The sequence below is a fragment of the Carcharodon carcharias genome, chromosome 13, assembly GCF_017639515.1.
Source record: "Carcharodon carcharias isolate sCarCar2 chromosome 13, sCarCar2.pri, whole genome shotgun sequence".
Taxonomy (NCBI): Eukaryota; Metazoa; Chordata; class Chondrichthyes; order Lamniformes; family Lamnidae; genus Carcharodon; species Carcharodon carcharias.
In genome coordinates, this window is record NC_054479.1 from 52499975 (window position 1) to 52525336 (window position 25362).

At 42.7% G+C, this 25362-nt stretch overlaps 1 protein-coding gene across 1 annotated transcript in view; it reads right to left on the reverse strand.

Annotated features, from left to right (window-relative positions):
* cita (citron rho-interacting serine/threonine kinase a) overlaps positions 1–25362 on the reverse strand; it is a 225547-nt gene that overhangs the window by 156529 nt on the left and 43656 nt on the right. The window contains exons 10-11 of the mRNA XM_041203457.1: positions 15109–15292; positions 4362–4467 (exon numbers count right to left, since the gene is read on the reverse strand). Of these exons, the coding sequence (XP_041059391.1) occupies positions 4362–4467; positions 15109–15292 (290 nt within the window). The remainder of the gene's footprint in view (positions 1–4361; positions 4468–15108; positions 15293–25362) is intronic.

Genomic DNA, 25362 nt, shown 5'->3' on the forward strand with positions numbered 1-25362 from the left:
CCACACTATTCTCCAAGAGAAAGAGTGTGAGGATAACAAACAGGCTCATGTTAGGGGATCAAAGATTACAGGGAGAAGGTGGGAAAATAGGGTTGAGAAACTTATCAGCCATGATTGAATGGCAGAGCAGACTCGATGGGCCGATTGGCCTAATTTCTGCTCCTATGTCTTTTGGTCTTATGGTCTAGGACATCACTGGATGCTTCCCTCCAATCTAAAAAACAACCATTCACCATTACTCTGTTATCTGTCAATTGGCCAATCTTGTGTACAAACAACCACTGTCCCTTTAATCCCATGGCTTCAATTTTGCTTCATGGTACAAATATTTTTGGAAGTTAATACAGACAATGTCATCCACATCACACTCATCAATCTTCTCCATGACTTCAAAGGACTTAAGTTAGTCCAACATGATGGAATTTGTGATAGCTTTCGACTTATTAACCAAACTTTCCAAATGTCAAGTAATTTTGCACTGGAGTCCTCGCTAAAAGATTTCCCACCATTGGCATCAGGATGACTTTCTTGCTTTGGTCAATTTATCCTTCTCCCCTTTTTGAGCAGGGGAGGAACATTTTCAAGCCTCTGACCCTCTGCAGAACTCTCGCATCTTAAGGAAGATTAGAAGATTGTGGCCAGAGCCTCTGCAATTTCCCTCAGCAATTTAGAATGCATTCCGGACTGAGAGGCTTTTCTACAATGAGCGCTACCAATCCTTAATCAGAACAACAACAGCTTGCATTTACATGGAGCCTATAACATACTAGAACATCCCAAGGCACTTCAGAGGCACATTATAAAACAAGATTTGGCACCGAGCCACTTCAGACAATTTTAGAGAATGTGTCCAAAAGTTTGATTGAAGGGATAAATTTTAAGGAGTCTTAAAGGAAAATGCGAGGTAGAGAGTCAGTGACATTCAGTAAGGGAATTAGGGCCCTGGCAGCTAAAAGTACAACCACCAATAGTGGGGTGATTAAAATCTAGGATATTCAAGAAGCTGGAATTAGAAGAGTGCAGATATCTCAGAGGATTTTGGGGCTAGAGGAGATTACAGAGATAAGGACGAGCTAAGCCATGTGAGGGATTGGAGAACTAGAATGAGAATTTTACAATCGAGGTGTTGTTTAACTCAGTCAGTGTAGATCAGCAAACACAGGGTGATGGGTGAAAGGCATTTGGTGCAAGTTAGGACGTGAGCAGAGATTCAGATAACCTTAAGTTTATAAGCAGTAGAATGTGGGAGGCCGGCCAGGAGAGTATTAAAATAATCAAGTCGAGAGGTAACAAAGGCATGAACGAGGGCTTCACCAGCAGATGAGCTGAGGCAGGGGTGAAGATGAGTGATGTTGTGGAAGTGCAAATAGGCAGTGCTAATGATGACACAGATATGTGGTTGAAAGCTCTCTCAGAGTCAAATATGACACCAAGATTGCAAGAAACGGGTTCAGCCTCAGACAGTTCACAGGGAGAGGAATAGAGTGGAGTTTGTGACAGGGTCTGAAAACAATGGCTTCAATCTTCCCAATATTTAGTTGAGGAACTTTATGATCGTTCAGTATTGGATGTCGGATAAGCAGCCTGACAATTTAGAGAGAGCGGAGGGGTCAAAGAGGTGGTAAGGTGGAGCTGAGTGCTGGCAGCGTACATGTGGAAACTGATGTGTTTCAGTTTGTCGCCGAGAGGCAAAGTGTGGATAAGAAATAGGAGGGGTCAAGGGTATTAATGTCCTTTAGGGAAGGAAATCTGCCATCCTCATCTAGTCTGGCATAAATGTGACTTCAGACCCACAGCAATGTGGTTGATCCTTAAATGCCCTCTGAGCAGGGGCAATTAGGGATGAGCAATAAATGCTGGCCTAGCCAGCGACGCCCATATCCCATGAATGAATAAAAAAAAATCTCATGTGGATAAGATGAGCTTAGAGAGTGCATAGAAACAAGAGAAAGTATCAAGTTCAGGGCTACGGCAAGGGGAGCTTTAGAGAAAGTTTGGCCTGGTGGGCTAGGTGAAGGGAGGGAAATGACAGAGGCAGCTGTGTGCATGGTTTCAATCTTGGTGACAAAAAAATCCTCACACTTGTAATTGGAGGTGAGTGTGGAGGCAACAGGGGAAACGGGTTTAAGAAGATGGCTTTAAGTAAAAAAAAAGCTGAGCTTGCCGCTGCATTCCAGGATGATCCTGAAGTAGTGAACAGTTTTCACAGTCGAGAGCAGGACCCGAAAGTGCTTCATGTGATCTACCCAGTTATGGCAGCAAATAGCTAAGCCAGTTGTCCACTATATCCATTCAAGTTTGCAGTCCTTGGATTTAAGGAGTTGAGATGAGGACCATACCAGGGAGACCACTCAGACTCAGAGACAGTAATGAGCATAAGTGCCTCCTCTTTATCTATTTCTATCCTTTATGATTTTCCTACTACCTACTCCATCACTGTGACAATGAACATTCAACCAGAGTACACAAATTGCAAGATCCAGAGCATTCCCCATGGAACTGTATTAATACATAGATCATTTATAAAGAACTATGGCTATGAATTTTATTTTACCACTTTTAGGTTCTATAAATAACTGAAGGACAACTGCGGAATTCTTACGTTTTTGTTACTGAGAGATTTTCTGAGATAGAGATTGATTCTTTGGGAGGTGAGATTTTGCAATTATCAATCAAAATAAAATAAATGCTGGTCCAATTCAGTGAACAATTAGAAAGATGGCTGTATGAAACAATTGTGATCCAGTTGTAGCTGCTTTTCAAATTCAGTTTCTTAAAAATTAATATTTGAGCTTACTCAATTAATTGCACTTGTGAAAAACAAACTTTACATCATTAGTAAGTCTGATTATTTTAAAGAAATACATGTAAAGTAAAATATGTTAGCATAAATAGCCAAGTGGTTATGGTACTGGGTTTGTAACCCCACGATTAAGAGTTCAAATCTCACAATGGCAAACTTTGAAACAAAGTAACTTCATCTGAAACAGATGGAAACGGGTTTGTACTCGAAAGAGTTACAAGTTATTTATTGAATTTGTCATGGGATATTAATGTCATTGACAAGGCCAGCATTTATTATGCATTCCTATTTGCCCTTGTGCAGGTAGTAGTGAGCTGCCTCCTTGAATCATTAAAGTCCATCTGGTGTAAATACACCAACACTGCTGTTCGGAAAGGAGTTCCAGGATTTTGACCCAGTGACAAAGAAGGAATGGCAATAAAGTTCCAAGTCAGGGTGGTGTGTTCTTGGAGGGGAATTTGCAGGTGATGGTGTTCCCATGCATCTTCTAGGTGGTAGAGGTCATGGGTTTGGAAGGTGCTGTCGAGGAAGCCTTGGTGAGTTGCTGCAGTGCATTTTGTAGATGGTACACACTGCTGCCACTGTGACCAATGGTGGAGTGAGCGAATGACTAAAGTGGTGGATGAGGTACCAATCAAGCGAGCTGCTTTCTTCTGAATGGTATTGAACATCTTGAGTTGCTGGAGCTGCACTAAATCTGGGCAAGTGGAAAATATTCCATCACATTCCTGATTTGTGCTTTGTCACAGCAGACAGGCTTTGGGGAATCAGGAGGTGAGTTACTCACTACAGGATTCCCAGCCTCTGACCTGCTCTTGCAGTTACAGTATTTAAATGGCTGGTTCAGCTGAGATTCTGGTTAACAGTGACTCCCAGGTGAGGGATCCAGGGATGGTAATACACTAAATGTCAAGGAGAGATGGTTAAATTTTCCCTTGTTAGAATATGGTCATTGTCTGGTAATTGTGTGGTGCAAATGTTACTTACCACTCATCAGCTCAAGCCTGAATGCTGCCCAGGTCTTGCTGCATGCAGGCATGGACTGTTTCCATCTGATCAACTTCATTGGACATGACTAAAACAATCATAAATTTAAGCATCTCTCCATCCATTTAGAACATAAAAATTAGAATCCACACTCTTTTTACATTGTGACGTCAAATGAGCTCTGCAGGAAATTTTAGTATTGGTGAGATCAGCATTGAAAGAGACAAATCTCTGCACAATTTCTGTGCAAGTGCGATCCAAGACACGATAGGTCATAATAACAAAACAATGCAACATTTACAAACCCTGCGTAGCTAACTGTGAGATCTGAACTCAAAGATCTGAACTCAAAGATCTGAATAGAAACTCTGGGTCCAATACTGTGGTAAAGAAAATGACGTATTTCAAATGGGGGCTGCCAGGGCGATAAGGGCTGGGGAAGCAAAAATAAAGAGGCAGTGACATCCATCTGGCAAATTGATAACACTTAGGAGGAATCTGTAAACTTTTTCCCTGCCATATGTGGAAAAACAAGTCAGATAAAAAACGGTATAACTTGTGCCACATGTACCTTATGACATGTATCCTGTGTCTCCTGAAGTTCTTTGTTCTTTAAGAGCAACTTTTTTTCCAGAGAGTTAGTCTTGGCTGGCGAGTCCATCAGCGATGTTACTGACCTGGAAACAAGAATGGGATTATTTTAGGAGTTAAGTTTCAATTGTAGCACATCATTAATTTTAAATACACTGAGGGCAACCATAAATACAAATGGTGAGAATTTTATAATTTGGTGGTGCATAATTCACTTAGGACTGAAATTGCAGAGAGAGAGAAGCAAGGATATTGCTTTACCACAGAGGAGTAAATCTTTCCAAAAATATGGATACCAAGTCAATGATGTCATCATGCAGTACATGAAATTCAGGTGACTTGGTAAAAAAATCTGCACTGAAATCCAAACACAACCATGTTCTCAAGCCAAATGACAGAAGGTCGCTCCACCATCAGAGGTCAGAGCTATGTTGCTACTATCAGACTCAAAATGCTAGTTGGCATTTTGTATGACCCAATGTGTTTTAACAGTAAACCTGTAGCTTGCTATCTATTCTGAATGAGGAAGTATCAATTTTGTACAAATAGAGGAAGGGCTTACCTTACCACTCAGTAAAACTTGCACTCTTGCTGCAGAGTGCAGCCAAATGCTAAATCCAAGTGCAAAAAATAAAGCTGCATTGGGAAGAATATCAAGCACCAGACATCAATTTTGAGAGGCAAAGCAAAGACCTACCATACCAACGGAACCCAGTTCAGTTTGTATATTCAAAATTTTAGCATATTGAAATTATCAAATAATTGGCATGATGGCTCCAGGCCAGGTAATGGTAATATCCACACCTGCTCTTGATGGAAGGCCAAGAGTTGGTGCATTAGTATGACTCATGTCAATAGCCTCAAGCATTTCTTGCTTCATTATGATGTATGGTGACATTATCAGATCTCAAATATTGCTCAATCCTAGCTGTTCAGAGAAGATTTTAGTTGGCCTTCTTTAATGCCTGTTTTTACAACCTGTTAGATGACTTCGGAGAAAAAGGGTCAACTGCACAGTTTGGGATTGGAGTGACATAGGTTAGACTAGGATTAGTGAACTAATGAGGCTTTCATTAACAATTTGGCAACTTTATTTTTTTCTAGTGCTAGTCCATAAATTATCTGGTTTATTGATTTCATTTCACAATTTTATTTATGGAATTCTAACTCCCTGGATCTAGATACCTGGTATAGTACCATAATCACTACAGTAACATACCCATTATAATTATGGCCATATAATCTCAGAAGCCTGCACTGTCATTTAGCACGCCTCTTTCCAAAATTCTGGAGTGAAAAAGAACAACTGGCATTGCATTATATTTGTATTCTGATAGGCAGGTGAAATATGCGCAATGACCACCAAACAGTGAGATGATTTATTGGCAACACATACATTGCTTCAACCTGGGTAATGTTAGATTAACCTCATTAAAATGGACTGCCTCATTCTTTGCAAGAAGATAAATCTCCACAAACCAATAGAACACTGCTGTTAACATGTTGGGAAATAACTATTGCCAATATCTCACAGTTTGCAGATGATACAAATCTTGGGAAATGTAGTAAACAACGAGTATAGCAAATAAAAACTGAAAATGCTGGAAAAACTCAGCAGATCTGGCAGCATCTGTGGTGAGAGAAACAGAGTTGACATTTCAAGACCATATGATTCTGTTTTCTGTTTTTATTTTACATTTCCAGCATCTACAGTATTTTGCTTTCATCGAGGAGTCCAGTAACCTTCACTGACTGGCGTCATATCTAGCAGAAAGGAAGTTTGCAGTGGTTGACAGAAGCCAATCTTCTCAGCTCCAGGACATAGTTGCAGGAGTTCCTTAGGGTAGTGTCCTGGGCACAACCACTTTCAGCTTCTTCGTCAATGACCTTTCCTCCTTCATAAAGTCAAAAGTGGGGATGTTCGCTGATGATTGCACAATGTTCAGCACCATTCACAACTCCTCAGGTACTGAAGCAGTCCATGTCCAAATGCAGCAAGACCTGGACAATATCCAGGCTTGGGTTGACAAGTGGCAAGTAACATTTGTGCCACAAAAGTGCCAGGCAATGACCATGTCCAACAAGAGGGAATCCAAACATCACCTCTTGATGTTCAATGGCATTACTATCACTGAATCTCCCACTATCAACATCCTGGGGGTTACCATTGGCCAGAAACTGAACTGGACTAGACATAAATACTGTGGCTACAAGAGTAGGTAAGAGGCTAGAAATCGTGCGATGAGTAACCCACCTCCTGACTTCCCAAAGCCTGTCCACCATCTACAAGGCAGAAGTCAGGAGTGTGATGGAACACTCCCCACTTGCCTGGATGAGTGCAGCTCCCACAATGCTCGAGAAGCTTGACACCATCCAGGACAAAGCAACCTACTTGATTGGCACCACATCCACAAACATTCACCCCCTCCACTACCAACGCACAGTAGCAGCAGTGTGTACTATCTACAAGATGCACTGCAGGAATTAACCAAGGCCCCCTCGACAGCACCTTCCAAACCCACAACCACTACCATCTAGAAGGACAAGGGCAGCAGGCACAAGGGAACACCACCACCTGGAAGTTCCCCTTAAAGTCACTCACCATCCTGGCTTGGAAACATATCGCCATCCCTTCATGGTCACTGGGTCAAAATTCTGGAACTCCCTTCCTAACAGCACTATGAGTGTGCCTACACCACATGGACTGCAGCGGTTCAAGGCGGCAGCTCACCACCACCTTCTCAAGGGGAATTAGGGATGGACAACAAATGCCAGCCTTGCCAGCAATGTCATCATCCCACAAAAGAATAGAGGTAAATGACTTCAGGAAGGCATAAACAGGCTGGTAAAATAGACAGACACACGGCAGATGAAATTTAACTCTCACTTATAGGAGGTGATACACTGCGATTGGAAGAATAAGGAAGAGACAATATGAACTAAGCGACATAACATTGAAAGGGAAGCAAGAGCAGAGAGAAGTGTATGCACAAGTCTTTGAAGGTGGCAGGACAACTTGAGAAGGCTGTTAATAAAAAAAATAACATCTGGTCTTTATTAATATCAGAATAGAATGTAAAGGTATGGCAATTGTATTAAACCTTTAGAAAAGACCAGCTGGGCCTCAGATGGGAATAGTGTGTTCAATTCTGGGGATCACACTTAAGGAGGGCCTTGGAGAGGGTGCAGAAGAGGTTTACTAGAGTGCCACTAGGAAATGTGGGGTTTCAGTGACGTTGAGACACTGAGGAAGTTTGGGTTGTTTGCTTAGAGCAGATAAGTTGAGGAGGTTTGGTAAAATTGTTAAAATTGTGCATAGTTTTGATAGGGTAAATAAAGAAAAACTGTTTCTCCTGGCAAGAGATTCGAGAACCAGAGCACACAGATTTAAGGCAACTGGCAAAAGAACCAGAGGCAACACGAAGAAATAATTAATTTTTAAATACCGAGTTGTTGTGATCTGGAATGCACTGCTTAAAAAGGCAGTGGAAGCAGATTCAATAGTAATTTACAGAAGAGAATTGGATAAGTACTTGAGGAAGAGAAAAAACATACAGGGCAAAGGAAAAGAACATAGGAATGGAATTAATTGTTAGCTCAAACACCAGGAGCCAAATCCCCACTTTCTGAGCTATATCATTCTCAGAGACAGAGAGAAAATGGGTAGGCTAGCTTGTAAGACTAGCTTGAAGCCTAGCTAGAACATGTGTTGCTTGCCATTTCAACAACCTATCCTGCTCTCTTGCCCACATGTCCATCCTTGGCCTGCTGCAATGTTCCAGCGAAGCTCAATGCAAACTGAAGGAACAGCACCTCATCTTCCGATTAGGCACTTTACAGCCTTCTGGACTTAACAATGAGTTCAACAACTTCAGATCATGAACTCTCTCCTCCATCCTCACCCCCTTTTTCCAATATTCATTCTCATTTCTTAATTTTAATATTTTAATTTTAATTTTTTATCCACTTATTTTTATTTTATTATTTATTTTCATTTTTAATCATTGTTTTAACCCCACCTTTTATCCTATTTTCAATCTTTTGTCCCACCACCCCACCCCTACAAGGGCCATCTGTCACTTGTTCATGTTGTTCTTTCCAGAGTGCTTACCCTTGTCCTGCCATTAGCTTTCTGCTCTTAATGCCACCATCAGCACCTCCTTTAGCCAGTATCACTATCATTAACACCCCTTTGTCCATGACATCTCTGGCAATCTCTCCTTTGCCTCCACCTATCATTGGCCTTCTTTCCAGCTTCACCCACTCCACCCCTATTAAACAGTATAAATTTCATTACATTTTTATTTCTCTTTAGCTCTGAAGAGTCACGAGGACTCGAAATGTTAACTCTGTTTTTTTTTCTCTCCACAGATGCTGAGTTTTCCCAGCATTTTCTGTTTTTGTTTCAGATTTCCAGCATCCGCAGTATTTTGCTTTTAGACTAGCTTTAAACCAAGGTGCCAAAAAAGATGCTGGAAGGTCTGCATGTGTAAATTTACAAATTCCATAGGCTCAAACAATTTGTCATCAGTAAAATGCAGTAATACATAAAGACAACATGCAGTGTGCAACTACTAAATCTACTTACCAGCACAAGTCTCCCTATTCAGGCTAGCAGAATCACACTGGTAAGAATATCCAAGTGCGTGCATTGATGTGCTGGGAGAAGTAGTCTGCGCACAATGGCAGAAAACTGCATGTCCACATTGAAACACGACACTGTTGCTAAAGTACAATGCCAAAAAAATAACCCTGGTGACACGAGCGAGGCATAATTATTTAATGGTCTCTTTCATACTGGTGTACTTAACATGACAAGGATATTTAAAAAAAGGGAGGGATAATAGATGTTTACAGCCTAAAACCTTTTACAGCAAGCAACTCTACTTCCTGATTTTACCTGCAAAAATCGATCATTGCTAAAGGGGAAAAGAAGCACCACGATTATCAAATGTGTTTACCTATCACAATATCATAAAACCAGAAGCTAATTTCAATCTGGGGAAAAAGGCCCAAACACATCACAACTAAGAAGAGTATGAAGAAGAGTCATATGGACTCGAAACACTAACCATTTCACTCTCCACAGATGCTGCTAGACCTGCTGAGTTTTTCCAGAATTTTCTGTTTTTACAGCACAACTAATGTTCAATAGTGTTCTCACCCACCACAACTTAAACCTAGAATCTGTTATGTTTGCAAATGACAAATGGACTAAGTATGATTAGAAAGAAGGAGTGCACCTGAAACAAAGTTTACACAAGAACGACCATTCATCAATCCATAATCAAACTATTTGAGGTCCTATTTTCATATTCCAAAATTAAGAAAATGCCACCTGCTTAACTTGCATTTACCAGGTTCCATTAGTTTACATTTCAGATTCATACCTATGTTGTTTTTGTATGAAATTCCTGAGTCTACTAATGTTTTACACTAATATCACAAACACATTAAATGTACACAAATGTGTAATAATATATGAAATAGTAATTCTACACTATTACTTACATATCTAGTTTCCATCTTTGGACATACATACCAGGTCCTCAAGTCATCATATCCATTGCTATATTCCCACACCACAATTTACCGAAGGTTATCAGATCTAATCTCTGCATGGCAATCACATTACTTCATCACATAATGAGCCATCCTTCACTATTTGATTACCAGATCCCTCCATGCATGCTTACAGTTTAAGCATATTTCCATAATGGGCCCAATCACCATACTTCATGCAACAGTTAGATATCTGCAATATATCTATAATCAGATTGTAAGACTGCGCACTTTGCCATGTTCATAAATCAAATCCTGTCACCTTGGCTCAGTTGGTAACACTCTCACTTCTGAGTCAGGCTGTTGTAGGGTCAAGCCCCACCAGTGTAGTACTGAGTATGTTCTATGTCACACAACTGAATTATTTCTCTCTCTAGATCTTTTTTTACTGGGAATAGCCAGCATGACATCAGCCATCTCTATTTCTCTGCTCCCCTCACTCCTTCCAACCTATGTCCCTCTAAACTCGCAGCATTGTTCTCTCAGGTCCAACTTTGACATGATCATTAAACCTTCTGACAAGGGCAGCCGTGTTGCTGTTTGGCAAACAAGGTCTCTAATCTTGTGGAGGTTAAATGAAAGCTCTCTGATCCTCCCCTTCAAAGTCCCCCTGGACCACAAGTGACCACTGAACATCTGCTTCACTGTTACTGGCCTCATCTCTTCTGGAAATCTTCTCTCTCATAACCCCTAACCTCACAGTTCCCAACCTTGAACAGCCCTCTTCTACCTCCTTCCAAAAATTCACAAACAGAACTGGTCTAATAGACCCATTGCGCGGTACTTATTGCAGGCAATGGGGGTCTAGCCCACCAGCTACAGAACCAGTGAGAGGCCTGGGTTGCCTACTTTCAGAAAGGCTTGCTGCATTAAGTACCATCAGGCACTTAACTGGGCAATGGCAGGTCTCCCCCAGGAACAAGGGCCAGGGGAAGAAATCCCACTCCCGAAAGCTGTTGGCCGATCAGAGGCCAGCAGTTGCGCATTGCTCAGCAGCACCATTGGGGTGGCTGCTGCCAGTAATGCACCCACTCCAAGGCCCAGGATCATCGAAGAACCTAGGCCTCGAGTGGATGATGGAGGGAGGGGATCGAGTGAGAGACGGGGTTTAGCAACATGAGCAGGGGAAGGAGGGTGGCTCTCAGCAGCCTTCCCACACTTTCTGATGCCAGGTCCCTCAATCAGGCACTGATGCCTCTGGCAGCCAGCAAGCATGATACTAATTGATTACAGCAGGGACAGATAAATTGAGAGAATGGGCTGACTGTTGCCAAATGGAATTTAATACAGAGAAGTGCAAGGTGATGCATCTTGGCAGGAGAGATAGGGAGAGACAATATAGACTAAATGGTGCAATTATAGAAAGCACACAGGTATAGAGGGGAACCTTGGGGTGGATGTGCATAGATCTTTGAAGATGATAGAACATATTGAGAGAATAGTTAAAAAAATGTATGGGATCTTGGGCTTCATGAATAGAGGTATTGAGTACAAAAGCAGGGAAGTCATGTCAAACCTATATAAAGCTCTAGTTAAGATGCAACTTTTTTTTTTATTATTCATTCAAGAGATGTGGGCTTCACTGACTAGGCCAGCATTTATTGCCCATTCCTAAATGCCCTTGAGAAGGTGGTGGTGAGCTGCCTTCTTGAATCGCTGCAGTCCATGCGGTGTAGGTACACCCACAGTGCTGTTCCAGGATTTTGACCCAACGACAGTGAAGGAACGGCGATTTATTTCCAAGTCAGAATGGCCAATGGCTTGGAGGGGAACTTCCAGGTGGTGGTGTTCTCATCTATCTGCTGCACTTATCCTTCTAGATGGTAATGGTAGTGGGTTTGGAAGGTGCTGTCTAAGAAACCTTGGTGAGTTTCTTTAGTACATTTTGTAGATGGTACACACTGCTGCTACTGTGCGTTGGTGGTGGAGGGAGTGAATGTTTGTGGGTAGGGTGCCAATTAAGCGGGCTGCTTTGTCCAGGATGGTGTCAAGCTTCTTGAGTGTTGTTGGAGCTGCGCTCATCCAGGCAAGTTGAGAGTATTCCATCATACTCCTGTTGTGCCTTGTAGATGGTGGACAGGCTTTGGGAAGTCAGGAGGTGAGTTACTCGCCACAGGATTCCTAGCCTCTGACCTGCTCTTGTAGGCACATTATTTATATGGCTAGTCCAGCTCAGTTTATGGTCAATGGTAAACCCCAGGGTATTGATAGTGGGGGATTCAGTGATGGCAATACCATTGAATGTCAAGGGGTGATGGTTAGATTCTCTCTTGTTGGAGATGGTCATTGCCTGACACTTGTGTGGCACAAATGTTACTTGCCACTTCTCAGCCCAAGCCTGGATATTGTCCAGGTCTTGCTGCATTTGGACATGGACTATTTTAGTGTCTGAGTCATCACGAATGGTGCTGAACATTGAGGATTCGTCAGCGAACTAGAGTATTGCATCCATTTCTGGTCAATACACTTTAGGAAGAACGTGTGGGTCCTTGAGATGATACAGAGCGGATTTACCAGAATGGTTTGGTGATGAAGGATTTCAGCTAAAAGATTAGGTTGGAGAACTGAGATTGTTCTCCTTAGAGCAAAGGAGATTGAGAAGAGATTTGATGGAGGTGTACAAGATTATGACAGGGTTACACAGTATTACGTACATAGGATATACAGCAAAATAGACCATCTGGCCCAACCAGACCATGCTGGTGTTTATGTGCCACTCGAGCCTCATCTTATCTTTCCTCATATTAATCCATCATCTCTTCCCTTCTCCCTAATGTAAATTTGTCTCACCTCTCCTTGAAAGCATCTTTACTATTTCCTTCAGCTACTCCCTGTGGCAGCAAGTTCCAAATTCTCACCACTCTTCGGTAAAGAAGTTTTTTTTTTCTGAATTCCCTATTGGATTTCTTGGTGACTATCTTAAACTGATTGCCTCCAGTTATGCTCTTCCCCACATAAGGAAACATTTTCTCTGTATTCACTCTACCAAAACCTTTAATATCTTTAAAAACTTCTATTAGGTCACCCTCAGCCTTCTTTTTTCATGGGAAAAGAGATCTAGCCATCTCAACCCTTTCCTGACATGTATAGCCACACATTTCTGGTATCATCCTTGTAAATCTTTTCTGCACACTCTCCAGTTCCTCTATATCCTTTTAATAATTTGGTGACCAGAACTGCACATATTATTCTGAGTGTGGTCTAACAAAGTTCGAAATAGGTATAGCTTAACTTCTCTACTTTTCAATTATACCCCATTAGAAATAAGGCCCAGTGCTTGGTTTTAAAATGACCTTGCTAACCTGCAGCACAACTTTCAGTGGTTGATATACTTGCACTCCAAGGTCCCTTTGTTCCTATGTCCTGCCTGGACTTTCATCTTCCAAGTGATGTGAGCACCCCAATCTTCCTATGAAAATATACTACCTCACAATTATCAGTGCTGAACTTCAATTGCCAATTATTTTCCAATTCTACAAATTTATTAATGTCCTCCTGTAATTTTTTGCAGTTCTCCTCAGTATTGACTATTGCCACACTAACTGCGCCCCCGCCCCGGCCCAATTTGGTGTCATGTGCAAATTCAGAAATTTTGTTTTAGATTCCAAAGTCCAAATCATTAATGTAACTGAACAGCAGTGATCCATGTGGAATATTACTTTCCATCTTCTGCCACTCTGAATAAACTACTCTGACTCCCACTTGCTGCTTTGTCTTGAAGCCAGCTTGCAATCCATTCTGCCACTTGTTTCCTGACTCCACATTCTCTGAATTTATTCATTAGTCTATTATGAGGCAACTTATCAAGGTCCTTTTATAAATCCAGATAAAATACATCTACTGCATTAGCATTGCCTATTCCGTTACCTCCTCAAAAAATGAATAAGGCTGGTGAAGGAAGATTTTTCCTTTTCAAATCTATACTGACTATTCATTATTACATTTCTCATTTCTAAAGGTTCTTCTATTCTCTTCTTTAGTAAGGATTCCATTATTTGTCTTTTCACCAATGTTAAGCTGTTTGTAATTCCCTGTACATGTTCTGCCCCCCTTTCATAAACATAGGAATTACATTAATTATTCCACCTGTCCTCTGGCACTATACCTTTTCTAACGAATTATTAAAAATGTGTTAGTATTGCCTCTGCTCTCTCTTCCCTGGATTCTTTTAAAATACATTGATGAAATCCATCCAAACCAGGAGTTTTATCCTCTTTTGAGTTTCGTTAGTTTATTCAATACACGGCCTTTTTGAAAACATTTAATGCGTTTAGCTCATTACTCATCTCATCATATCATCCAATGTCATGTCTACCTGATCTCTCTCTTTGGTAAATACTGAAGCAAAATAAATATTTAATATTTCTGCCTTCTCCTTATCAGTACCTGTGGTATTATTCTGTCTATCCCTCAATAGCTCTGTTCCCATCACAGCCTGCTTCTTTTTTTAATTGATGCACCTGTAAACTATTTTACTTTGTTTTATATTTTTGATAATTTAATTTCATAGTTCCTCTCAGCCTTCCCGATTATTTTTTTACTTCTCTCCTAATCCCTTTAAATTCTCTCTTATCACGCACTTGTCTACTGTCTATATGCTTAATCTATGCCTCTTTCCTAACCTAAGGTTAGTTTCTGAAGTGGATTTTGAACCCAAGCCCCTAGAAAGGGACCAGAATTCCCAAGACTTCAGTAAAGTAGGGATTGAGTCTGGCGCCTTAAACCACTCAGCCATCCTGACAAAAGTGAAGATTTACAACAGTAAAGCAGTTTCTCTATACACTGGAACAATCTACAGACAAACAAACAGCAAGACCCAAAAGGTAGGAAACTAGACACCAGCATCAGCCTCTGCCTAAATGGTAACTGCGGTTGCACTTAGAAATTTTGATCCTAGCTTAGCTAACAAGCAAGAATCCTCTACAAGTTAACTGCTCCTTGGACATCTTGGAAATTTAATGAAGCAACATCTTTCCATGAAAATATCTTCATAAATTGATCAGTATTTAAAAGGTCAACAGATAACTGCACTGAAGCAAATATTGCATAGGCATTTCAAAACACAATTGCCAGATTCTCTCTGCTACACTGAAATATATTGCTCCTTTGCAGATCTTTGAGCATTACGCTGAGGGTGAAAGTGTTAACTAAGTGATTACACTTACTCTGAGCAGGAGAGTGCAGCCAGTGTCTTGGTAAAGGACAATCCCACGAATGGCAAGTCCTCTCCTGTAAAACCCGACTTATTCAGCTGCCGTGCCTTGATCGTCGGGCACGAGATTTTCTCCGGCTCATCGAAATTGGACACATCATCATCAGTTTCCAGAGTGGGTACAAAAGGGGGTGGAACTGCAAGGGGAACACAAGATATGCTGGAATTCGGCAAAAGTATAGCGAACGAAGAGGCAACAGCCGGCATGCAATCGTACCAATAAAAATGAGGAGTGAGTCACTACTGGAGCTGTGTATTCAATAGGCTGTCACAGCTCATTACATCGGTTTGAGGTAAAAGTGGATCTTACTCACAGATAACCTGACAGCCACACAGGCTCAGGCTGATCTCTAATATTGCTCTGCAGATGCATCCAAAAGCTTCATTGTGTTACATATTCACTGTACTTCTATGAAGGTGCTGCTATATACAGGAGGAAAATTATAAATAATGGTCCAGGCTCCACCCATCCTTATGCTACAACACAAATCACTCCTTATTTGATGCCAACAAATTTCTGGCAACAGAGAAGTTCATAATGGAAATACAATGCTGCAATAATCTTTACTTTTTGTAAAAATTAAGAGCCACGTTACAGATTTACTTGACTTCCATAATAGCTAGTACCCAGCTAACCAATAACAAAGAGATAGGTTTCAAAGACATTTACTTACAGAGCATTCTGGTACACCATAATCATCAATATATTTTGTAATAATCCTCAATTCATCAAGAACCCTCCCTGGAAATGACTTTTCTGATAATGCTGCAGAACCATTACAATGGCAAGCTGCTGCTGCCTGCAGAAACTTTCTTTCTGCACTGCAAGTACAATTTTTTAATAATGAATATGCTAGTAGCCAAACTCAGTCAGCACTGCAGTACTTGTGCGAATCTACTACTTCTTAGAGACTGCAGGCTTAATCATGGCAGTTCTGAGCTGGTCAATCCTGCAGCACAGCCTCCACGTAGGGTCATATTGCTGACACCTTCCCAAGAACACTACCAGAGATTAGCTGAAGGGAACCTTCCAAAAGAGACAGAGGCAATCTCCTTTGTTGGGAATATAAACATCTGCAGGCAGCACAGCAGTCAGGCACATTGTCGATCTAAACCACTCAATATGCTGATTTTACTTTGCTATTTGGTTGGACTGTGCCATGTGGTAGGGAAGCAGCACAAATGACAAGAGGCTTGACAGGTCACCTTTCAAGCTAAATGAGCAGTCCTGTGATCTATCTGAAGTTTCCCAAATAGATACCAGGCTATTCTATCAGCAATATGCATTGTCTCCCTGCATTACCGAGGCTCTGGCAAGGTTTGTGCAGAGGTGACACTTTACTGACCAAGGTTAAAAACCTAATGGGGAAGATTAGAAATTATTAGCATCATACAAGTTCATGCAACACATACAAGATGTTACTGCTCCAACCTGAAGTATATATTTTTGTATAGAAAACATTGCAAGTCTCTGAATCAGAGAAAAAACCATGGTACAGTAATATTGTACAAATTATGGAGAATCAATTACAAACAATATATAAAGGATCAAATTCTTATGGAAAGTATTATCAGCCTCTTTGATATTTTAAACACACTTTTCCAATTCTTTAATTTGCTTCCACATTGTGCACTGTAATTCTTCAACTGACAGGATTCACAATGCACCATCTCTCCTTTCCTTTTATCCAGTGGTAAGTTTTTCTGGTAAAAGGGCAGAAGCACAATACCAAAAAGTAGATTTTGGAGTCAAACAGGCAATTTCTGCAACAACAAAAACAGAATTACTTGGAAAAACTCAGCAGGTCTGGCAGCATTGGCGGAGAAGAAAAGAGTTGACATTTCAAGTCCCCATGACCCTTCGACCGAACTGAGTGAATCCAAGAAAGGGGTGAAATATAAGCTGGTTTAAGGTGTGTGTGTGTGTGTGTGTGTGTGTGTCTGTGTGGGGTGGGGGGGGGGGAAAGAGAAATGGAGGGGGTTGGTGTGGTTGTGGGGACAAACAAGCAGTAATAGAAGCGGATCATCAAAAGATGTCACAGACAACGGAACAAAAGAACACATAGGTGTTAAAGTTGTTAAAGTTTCTGCAGTTTCCCTGTTCCATGGATTAGTTTTCATGAAAATAAAATCAAATAATAGCACAGGTCCAATCAGAGACAGTCACTGAATAGCAGATTGACCCTCAGAAAAGCTTTATCCTATAATGGGCAAAAGAGTCAGGCTCCTCCCAAACCATAATGCATCACCCATCCTGAATGGGTGACTTTTTTCTCAATTCCATTCTCACTCTACAACAGCTTTACATTGGTGCATTTGGGAAATATAGCTGCCCTACAAATACATCAGCATTTACTGTCCACTTGCTACTACGTTTGCAGTTTCTGTTTTTTTTCCTTGAAGTTTGTTTTTTTTCTTTGAAGTTCTCTCCCCTCCCCAAACATGCACCATTCCCTGAGTGAAGATAAGCCAACCAACATCCAGCTTTCTATCAATGCGATACTGTAAGCAACCACCAGATGGCAAGCAACAGCAGCACAGCCCAGTTCACTCATCCATTTTTCTTCTCTCTGTGAAGGAGCAACCTTCTTTTGGTCGTCTCAATCTACAAGGATCGGTAACCAACAACAACATTGCTTTTTGCAGGGAAACTTCTGCCTAGCTTCTCCTGTTGCTGAATAAGCAGTCAGTACCAATATATTTTAATTGACCCTTGGCTACAATATTTTGAACTGACATATTCTATTGTACAAACTTACATAAATTTAAATTTTATAAGGCATTTTGAGTTCAATGTCTAGATCTGTTCTCATTATTAAGCATTCAAGTTGCTCCAATGTAATGATGAGTTGTACCATACTATTAAAAGATTACTCCCACTCTCCTAATGGGTAAATGCTGAGACAGTCAGACTAGAAAAGGTTGCAGCCCCTTGGTACTGTAAGCAAATATTACCAAAAGGGGACATTACAATTGGTCGGGGTCATTTGGCCAGACGGGGCAGGAAGGGAATAACAAACAGACTAGATTTCCTTCCTTGCTGCCCATCTGACAATGAATGCTTCAAAATGTGCTTATATTGTCAGGTTTATGCTCAAAAACCCCATGATGGTTGAATGGCTTTCCAACACTTACTGCTTAGGCTTGGATGTAAATGGTTTTCTGGGTAAGGTATCAGAGAGCTGTCAATGCTCATCAAACTGTAGAATGGTACTTCCTTAAAAAGGGAGAAAAACAACCCAGAGTTCCGTACTCTGCTCCATTTATCTTGCAGCATTGAAAGGGTTAACATGCAGCTTGGCGACTATAATTATGCTGTGGATCAATATGAGCCTATCCTTCAGAGGGATGGAACACCTACACACTGTTCCTGTACTGTAGCACTGCTTACATTGGCAATTTTGTTTCCATGGCATCCTATTCCATTCAGACACTAATGCAGCATTATATAGTACATAGATGGGTTCAGAAAATAAACCAAAACATGCTCACATCCCTGCAATGTCATAACATCCCTCATGAAGAAGGTCAATAACCGATATAAATCAGCCCAGTGAACAGCCACAATCCAGTTATAAAATGAATCTAAATTACTGTACCCTGAGTGATACCCAACATTCATCCTGCCGCCATTACAAGTCCATAACAGGTTAGTACAATTCCCCCTATTTGAGCAGCACCATCAGCATTAGGTACAGACTATCAGATTACTAGAGCAACAGTTCACAATACCCGTTTCTTGAGGCAAGAGCTCACTGGTTCTACAGTGCAGTGTAGATTCTCTTCATTGTATATTCATTAATGCATGACTCATAAAAAAGTCCCAGTTACAAACTCACAGAACAGGTGACTGTAACGATGTATAAAGTATTATAAACAGAAAGCTCAGCAAAAACCAAATAACAACCAACACACAATGTGTGCACACATTACTGATAATCGCATATAGACTAACATAAAGCTGATCACACTACGGGTAAAATTGGCCATCATTAAATTCAGGCTGGTGTAACAAATAAAACAGTGCATGAAACAATTTGCCCATACTCACACTGGTGCTAATTAGTGCATTAGTCAGTGAGCTATGTCTGTTACCAATTATACCATCTACCCCAATGTTGGGAAGCACCTCAATGTTGCCAAAGATAAGCTGGGCCTCCAGTGGCCTCCCCATGCATTGAGGTTTGTAACCAGTCTAGAAGCGACTGAACTGGAATTTTGGTACCTAGTCCTAAAAAGGGGTTGTTTCCTCCAGCTGAGGTACAATGAACAGTGCAGCCAGCTCCTCACACATACATAGAGCTGTGGCTATGTTTTCACCTTTTGTTGTCATTCATGCATAAATCAGCAGCATTATACAGAGAGGAGGAGTATCATGCACTGGCACTTTTGTGGGATAATACAACATTGAGGCAAAAACCCAAGTACTAAAGCACATCCTTACTTATGTTAAAACATTCTACAATTAGTTTTAAATCAGGGACTAGGGTGTGCAGCTAAACTGGAGAGTCCCCAAAAATAGGCAGAAGGATTGAGATTAATCCACACCATTCAATGGAATACAGGTAACACACCAATTTGGTGTTGCCTGGATCAGCAGGGGATCCAAAGTCATAACTTGCTAGCACCATTAAAAGCTAGCCTGCACCTCGTAAAGGTTACATGCATTATGACTGGAGCAAGCGTTAAGTGTCATGCAATGGCTCTGGCCTGAGAAACAGTAAAAATGGCATAACATAGAAAGAAGGGTGTCAAAATTTTCCAAGGCTGCAATGGAGGACTTTGGTCGGAGAGCTGGAAAGTAAGAGAGATGTCCTGTATCTATAAGGGATCAGGAGGCCCTGCAGACACACAGTGAGAATGCAATGGGAGCAGATAACTGCAGAGATCAATGCCAGGAATCAAGCCCCAAGGACCTGGATGCTGTGATGAAAGTAGTACAATGACTTCGCACAGGTAGTGAAAGTCAACGGGTGCATCTTCAAATGCCATATCCTACCATCTGCACCACTAGCCTTAGACACTGTTCAAAATCTCCACTTCCCCATCACTCACCAACCCATAATCTCCAATCAGGGCTTATATTGTTTGACTCTAAAACGCCCACTGAACAAGGGCAATTATTACAGGTATCTCTGGGACATAAAACGTTTCTCGGACTGCTGTTCCCGTCGCATTCTGAGATCCACACTCAGTGCCATGCGCCGCCATATGAACACACTTGACCTCTCCCTCCAGCAGCACCGCCGTACCCTTTTTCAAAGCTGCGCATGCCCCCAGTTTCATTTTATTCTTCGTCTCATCTGACGCCTCAACAAGAAATTTTTTCTCTTTCTCTCAAGTGCTAAGGAACGCAAGCTCCAACAACTCATTGACACCAACACCCATCTAGGACCCTCCACCCCTGCCTGTCCCTCCGTCCCCACCCCATCTTCCAATCCCAGCCCCAGCCGTGTATTCACTATACCCCCTGACCTTCCCCTCTCCGACGCTGAACATTCAGTGCTTAGCAAAGGACTTAGTTTCATACCCTTACGCCCTCATCTCAATGAATTTCAGGCTCGGCACGATGCTGAATTCTTCTTCCGCCGTCTTCATCTCCGGGCTCACTTCTTTGGGCAAGAGTCCTCTCCCCGTTCAACGGATCCTTTTACCCACCTCCAATATTCTCCCTCCACCTGGACCCCTCCCTCTGGATTCTTACCTTCTCTTGATCTTTTCATTGAGAACTGTCGGCGCGACATTAGTCGTCTCAATTTCTCTGCTCCTCTGACCCGTTCTAATCTCTCTCTCTCTCTGAACTTACTGCACTCCGTTCTCTCAGGTCCAACCTTGACATTGTCATCAAACCCACTGACAAGGGTGGTGCTGTTGTTGTCTGGCGCACTGACCTCTACCTCGCGGAGGCTGAGCGTCAACTCGCAGGCACTTCCTCCTACCTCTCCCTGGACCATGATCCCACCACTGAACATCAAGCCATTGTTTCCAGGACTGTCACTGACCTCATCTCCTCTGGGGATCTTCCTCACACAGCTTCCAACCTGATAGTCGCCCAACCTCGGACGGCCCGCTTCTACCTCCTACCCAAAATCCACAAACAGAACTGTCCCGGTAGACCGATCGTGTCAACTTGCTCCTGTCCCACGGAACTCATTTCTCATTATCTTGACTCCCTTCTCTCTCCCCTTGTCCAGTCCCTTCCCACCTACATCCGTGATTCCTCTGACACCTTACGTCACATCAACAATTTCCAGTTCCCTGGCCCCAACCGCTTCCTCTTCACCATGGACGTCCAATCCCTCTACACCTCCGTCCCTCACCAGGATGGTCTGAGGGCCCTTAGCTTCTTTCTCGAACAGAGGCCCGAGCAATCTCCATCCACCACTACTCTCCTCCGTCTGGCTGAACTTGTTCTCTCACTGAACAATTTCTCCTTCAACTCCTCTCACTTCCTCCAAATAAAAGGTATGGCTATGGGTACCCATATGGGCCCCAGCTATGCCTGTCTCTTTATGGGGTATGTAGAACATTCCTTGTTCCAGTCCTACTCCGGCTCCCTTCCACAACTCTTTCTCCGGTACATCGATGATTACTTCGGTGCTGCTTCAAGCTCTCGTCGGGACTTGGAAAAATTTATTAATTTCGCTTCCAATCTCCACCCCTCCATCATTTTCACGTGGTCCATCTCTGACACTTCCCTTCCCTTCCTTGACCTCTCTGTCTCAATTTCTGGTGATAGACTGTCCACCAATATCCATTACAAGCCTACCAACTCCCACAGCTACCTCGACTACAGCTCCTCACACCCTGCTTCCTGTAAGGACTCCATCCCATTCTCTCAGTTCCTTCGCCTCCGTCGCATCTGTTCTGATGATGCTACCTTCAAAAACAGTTCCTCTGACATGTCCTCCTTCTTCCTTAACCGAGGTTTTCCACCCACGGTCGTTGACAGGGCCCTCAACCGTGTCGAGCCCATCTCCCGGGCATCCGCCCTCACGCCTCCTCCTCCCTCCCAGAAACATGATAGGGTCGCCCTCGTCCTCACTTTTCACCCCACCAGCCTCCGCATTCAAAGGATCATCCTCCGCCATTTCCGCCAATTCCAGCATGATGCCACCACCAAACACATCTTCCCTTCACCCCCCACGGCGGCATTCCATAGGGATCGTTCCCTCCAGGACACCCTGGTCCACTCCTCCATCACCCCCTACTCCTCAATCCCCACGCCCACACAAAAGATGTAACACCTGCCCCTTCACTTCCTCTCTCCTCACCGTCCAAGGGCCCAAACACTCCTTTCAAGTGAAGCAGCATTTCACTTGCATTTCCCCCAATTTAGTCTACTGCATTCATTGCTCCCAATGCGGTCTCCTCTACATTGGAGAGAACAAACGTAAACTGGGTGACCGCTTTGCAGAACACCTGCGGTCTGTCCGCAAGAATGACCCAAACCTCCCTGTTGCTTGCCATTTTAACACTCCACCCTGCTCTCTTGCCCACATGTCTGTCCTTGGCTTGCTGCATTGTTCCAGTGAAGCCCATCGCAAACTGGAGGAACAGCACCTCATCTTCCGACTAGGCACTTTACAGCCTTCCGGACTGAATATTGAATTCAACAACTTTAGGTCTTGAACTCCCTCCTCCATCCCCACCCCCTTTCTGTTTCTTCCCCCTTCCTTTTGTTTCTTCCAATAATTTATATAGATTTTTCTTTTCCCACCTATTTCCATTATTTTTAAATCTTTTATGCCCCCCCACCCCCACTAGAGCTGTACCTTGAGTGCCCTACCATCCATTCTTAATTAGCAAATTCGTTTAGATAGTATCACCAACCTTAACACCTCTGTGTTCTTTTGTTCTGTTGTCTGTGACATCTTTTGATTATCTGCTCCGATCACCGCTTGCTTGTCCCTACAACCACACCACCCCTCCACTTCTCTCCCCACCCCCCTCCACCTTAAACCAGCTTATATATCACCCCCTCCTTGGATTCACCTAGTTCTGTTGAAGGGTCATGAGGACTCGAAACGTCAACTCTTTTCTTCTCCGCCGATGCTGCCAGACCTGCTGAGTTTTTCCAGGTAATTCTGTTTTTGTTTTGGATTTCCAGCATCTGCAGTTTTTTGTTTTTATATATAAGGGCAATTAGGGTTGGGCAATAAATGCTGGCCTAGCCAGCGATGCCCACATCCCACGATTGAATTAAAAAAATTAAATTTTTTTTAAAAATGCTTCACCTCATCTTCACACACTTACCACATTTATAAGCTTCACACCCACATCGCAACTTGTACATACTGTCAACTACTCAACCTTGGCAGCCACATCAGTCAAACAGATTGCACAATTCAACAGCAGAATACTTTCTCAGTCCTGCAGGACAACGTAGCACACAATTAGAGGCAGCAGGACCTACCCAGAGAGGGGACAGGCATACCAGCATGTTCTAACTCCCATAAGGACAGAGTGCTGGCCATGAGTCAGGTGCTCGCTGCTGAGTTTGCGGCTAGCAACAGGGCAGAACGCATGGAAGATAACAGTATACTAAAATCTATTCCTTCTTCTAATATCCCACTTTCCTCCTAACCCACATTCACTTCTGATTTACAAGGTGCAGATGATATAAGCATGCAACTCTTACTTTCCCCCCTCCCTACATCACAATTTTATCCATGTACCTTTTTCCTTTCATATACCCAAGGAGTGCAACCTAGCCAGGCAGTGGGGGAGCATCAAAAGGAGAAACGATGATGAACACACAGCATTGTCACTTGACTTACACTTGCAGCCAACAGCTCTGATAATGACACCAGAAATCTGAGTGCTGCAGTGAAAGTTCAGACTGAAGTCATGCAGGTTGCCATGTTACCATGCAAGCTCAGACTGCTTACATCTGTTCTCCAACAGGTGCTGCCCAGGGGTGTGGGAATGTCTCCATGGAGCACAAAATTGCTGTCCTCTCTCAGGAAGATTGCATTCATCTTCTTGTTACTCTGTAAATGCCCTCGCAGTTGGGTGCCAGCCAGCAATCCCAGGCTGCTGCTGCCCACACTGAGGTGGTGCAGTCTGCAGCCGGGCCATCTAGGCAAAGGCATTCTCCTAGGCCATTGGCAAACTGATCCATTGGCAGTCTGCAGCTTCCATCAGCCAGAGGCAGCATGAAAATAAGTATTAAAGGAGTGCGTGGGGGTTTAGTGGAATTTTGTATCAAATATGACATGATTTCATTTATAAATTTGATTCAGAATGTTAATTTTGCAGTAGTTTTTATTTTTGCATTATGGCCAAGTGGTTGTTGGAATGACCAAGGACAGAGGAAAGGTGATGTGTGGGACTGTTGGTGAATGGGGAAATCGGGGCTTGCAGTTAAAGGTGTTGCACTCGGATGAGTTTTTCACGTTCAGCTTGGGCAGGGAGGGCATGTCTAGGATGTCCCCCTTCTTTCTCTTTCTCCTACTCCACCTTATGCTACTATTCCAAGTTTCTCACCACTAGTGGCCAAGACTTTCTCCTCATGACAGCAAGGATGAGCAGCAGACCACAACAAATCTAGACAAACCCCCTGCAGGGCTTCTCTAAAATTGCGCAGACAGTGGAAGTATTGTTTCAGCACACTAATGGTGTGCTCTACCACATTTCGCGTGACAGTATGGCCTGCATTGTATGAATGCTTCACACTAGTGCGGGGGTTGTGCCCCGAAGTCATTAGCCATTTCAGCAACGGAATGCCTTCATCAGCTAGTAGCCACCCGTTAACATGGTGGCTCAAATGTAGCTGGCATAGTAGACTGCTTCAAAACCAAAGCATCATGACTGCAGTCACAACATCTGACATTGGCCTGCATGATTGGTTGCCTTCAATCGCATCGAGGGAGTGGAATCTCTTTTAGTTGCAGTATAGGGCAAAGTTGACATGTGACACCCACAAAGCGATATGCGTGCATAATATGGCACCCTGCACCATGGGGAAGTTTGCAATCCACACAAAGCTGCAAGCTCACTCAACTGGCTTCTCTCTGGCAAGGCAGAATGAGATGTAGTTAGCTCACATTGAATAAAGAAATTCCATGACTTCCCTTGTGCAACAGTGGATAGCAAACTGCAGGATGTTGCAAATGTCACCAACTCCCACCTAAAGGAGCCAGGTGCATAAAGGTTCACCTGCACAGTCACCTTAACAGCCACCTCACTCCCAAGTTATAGTTGT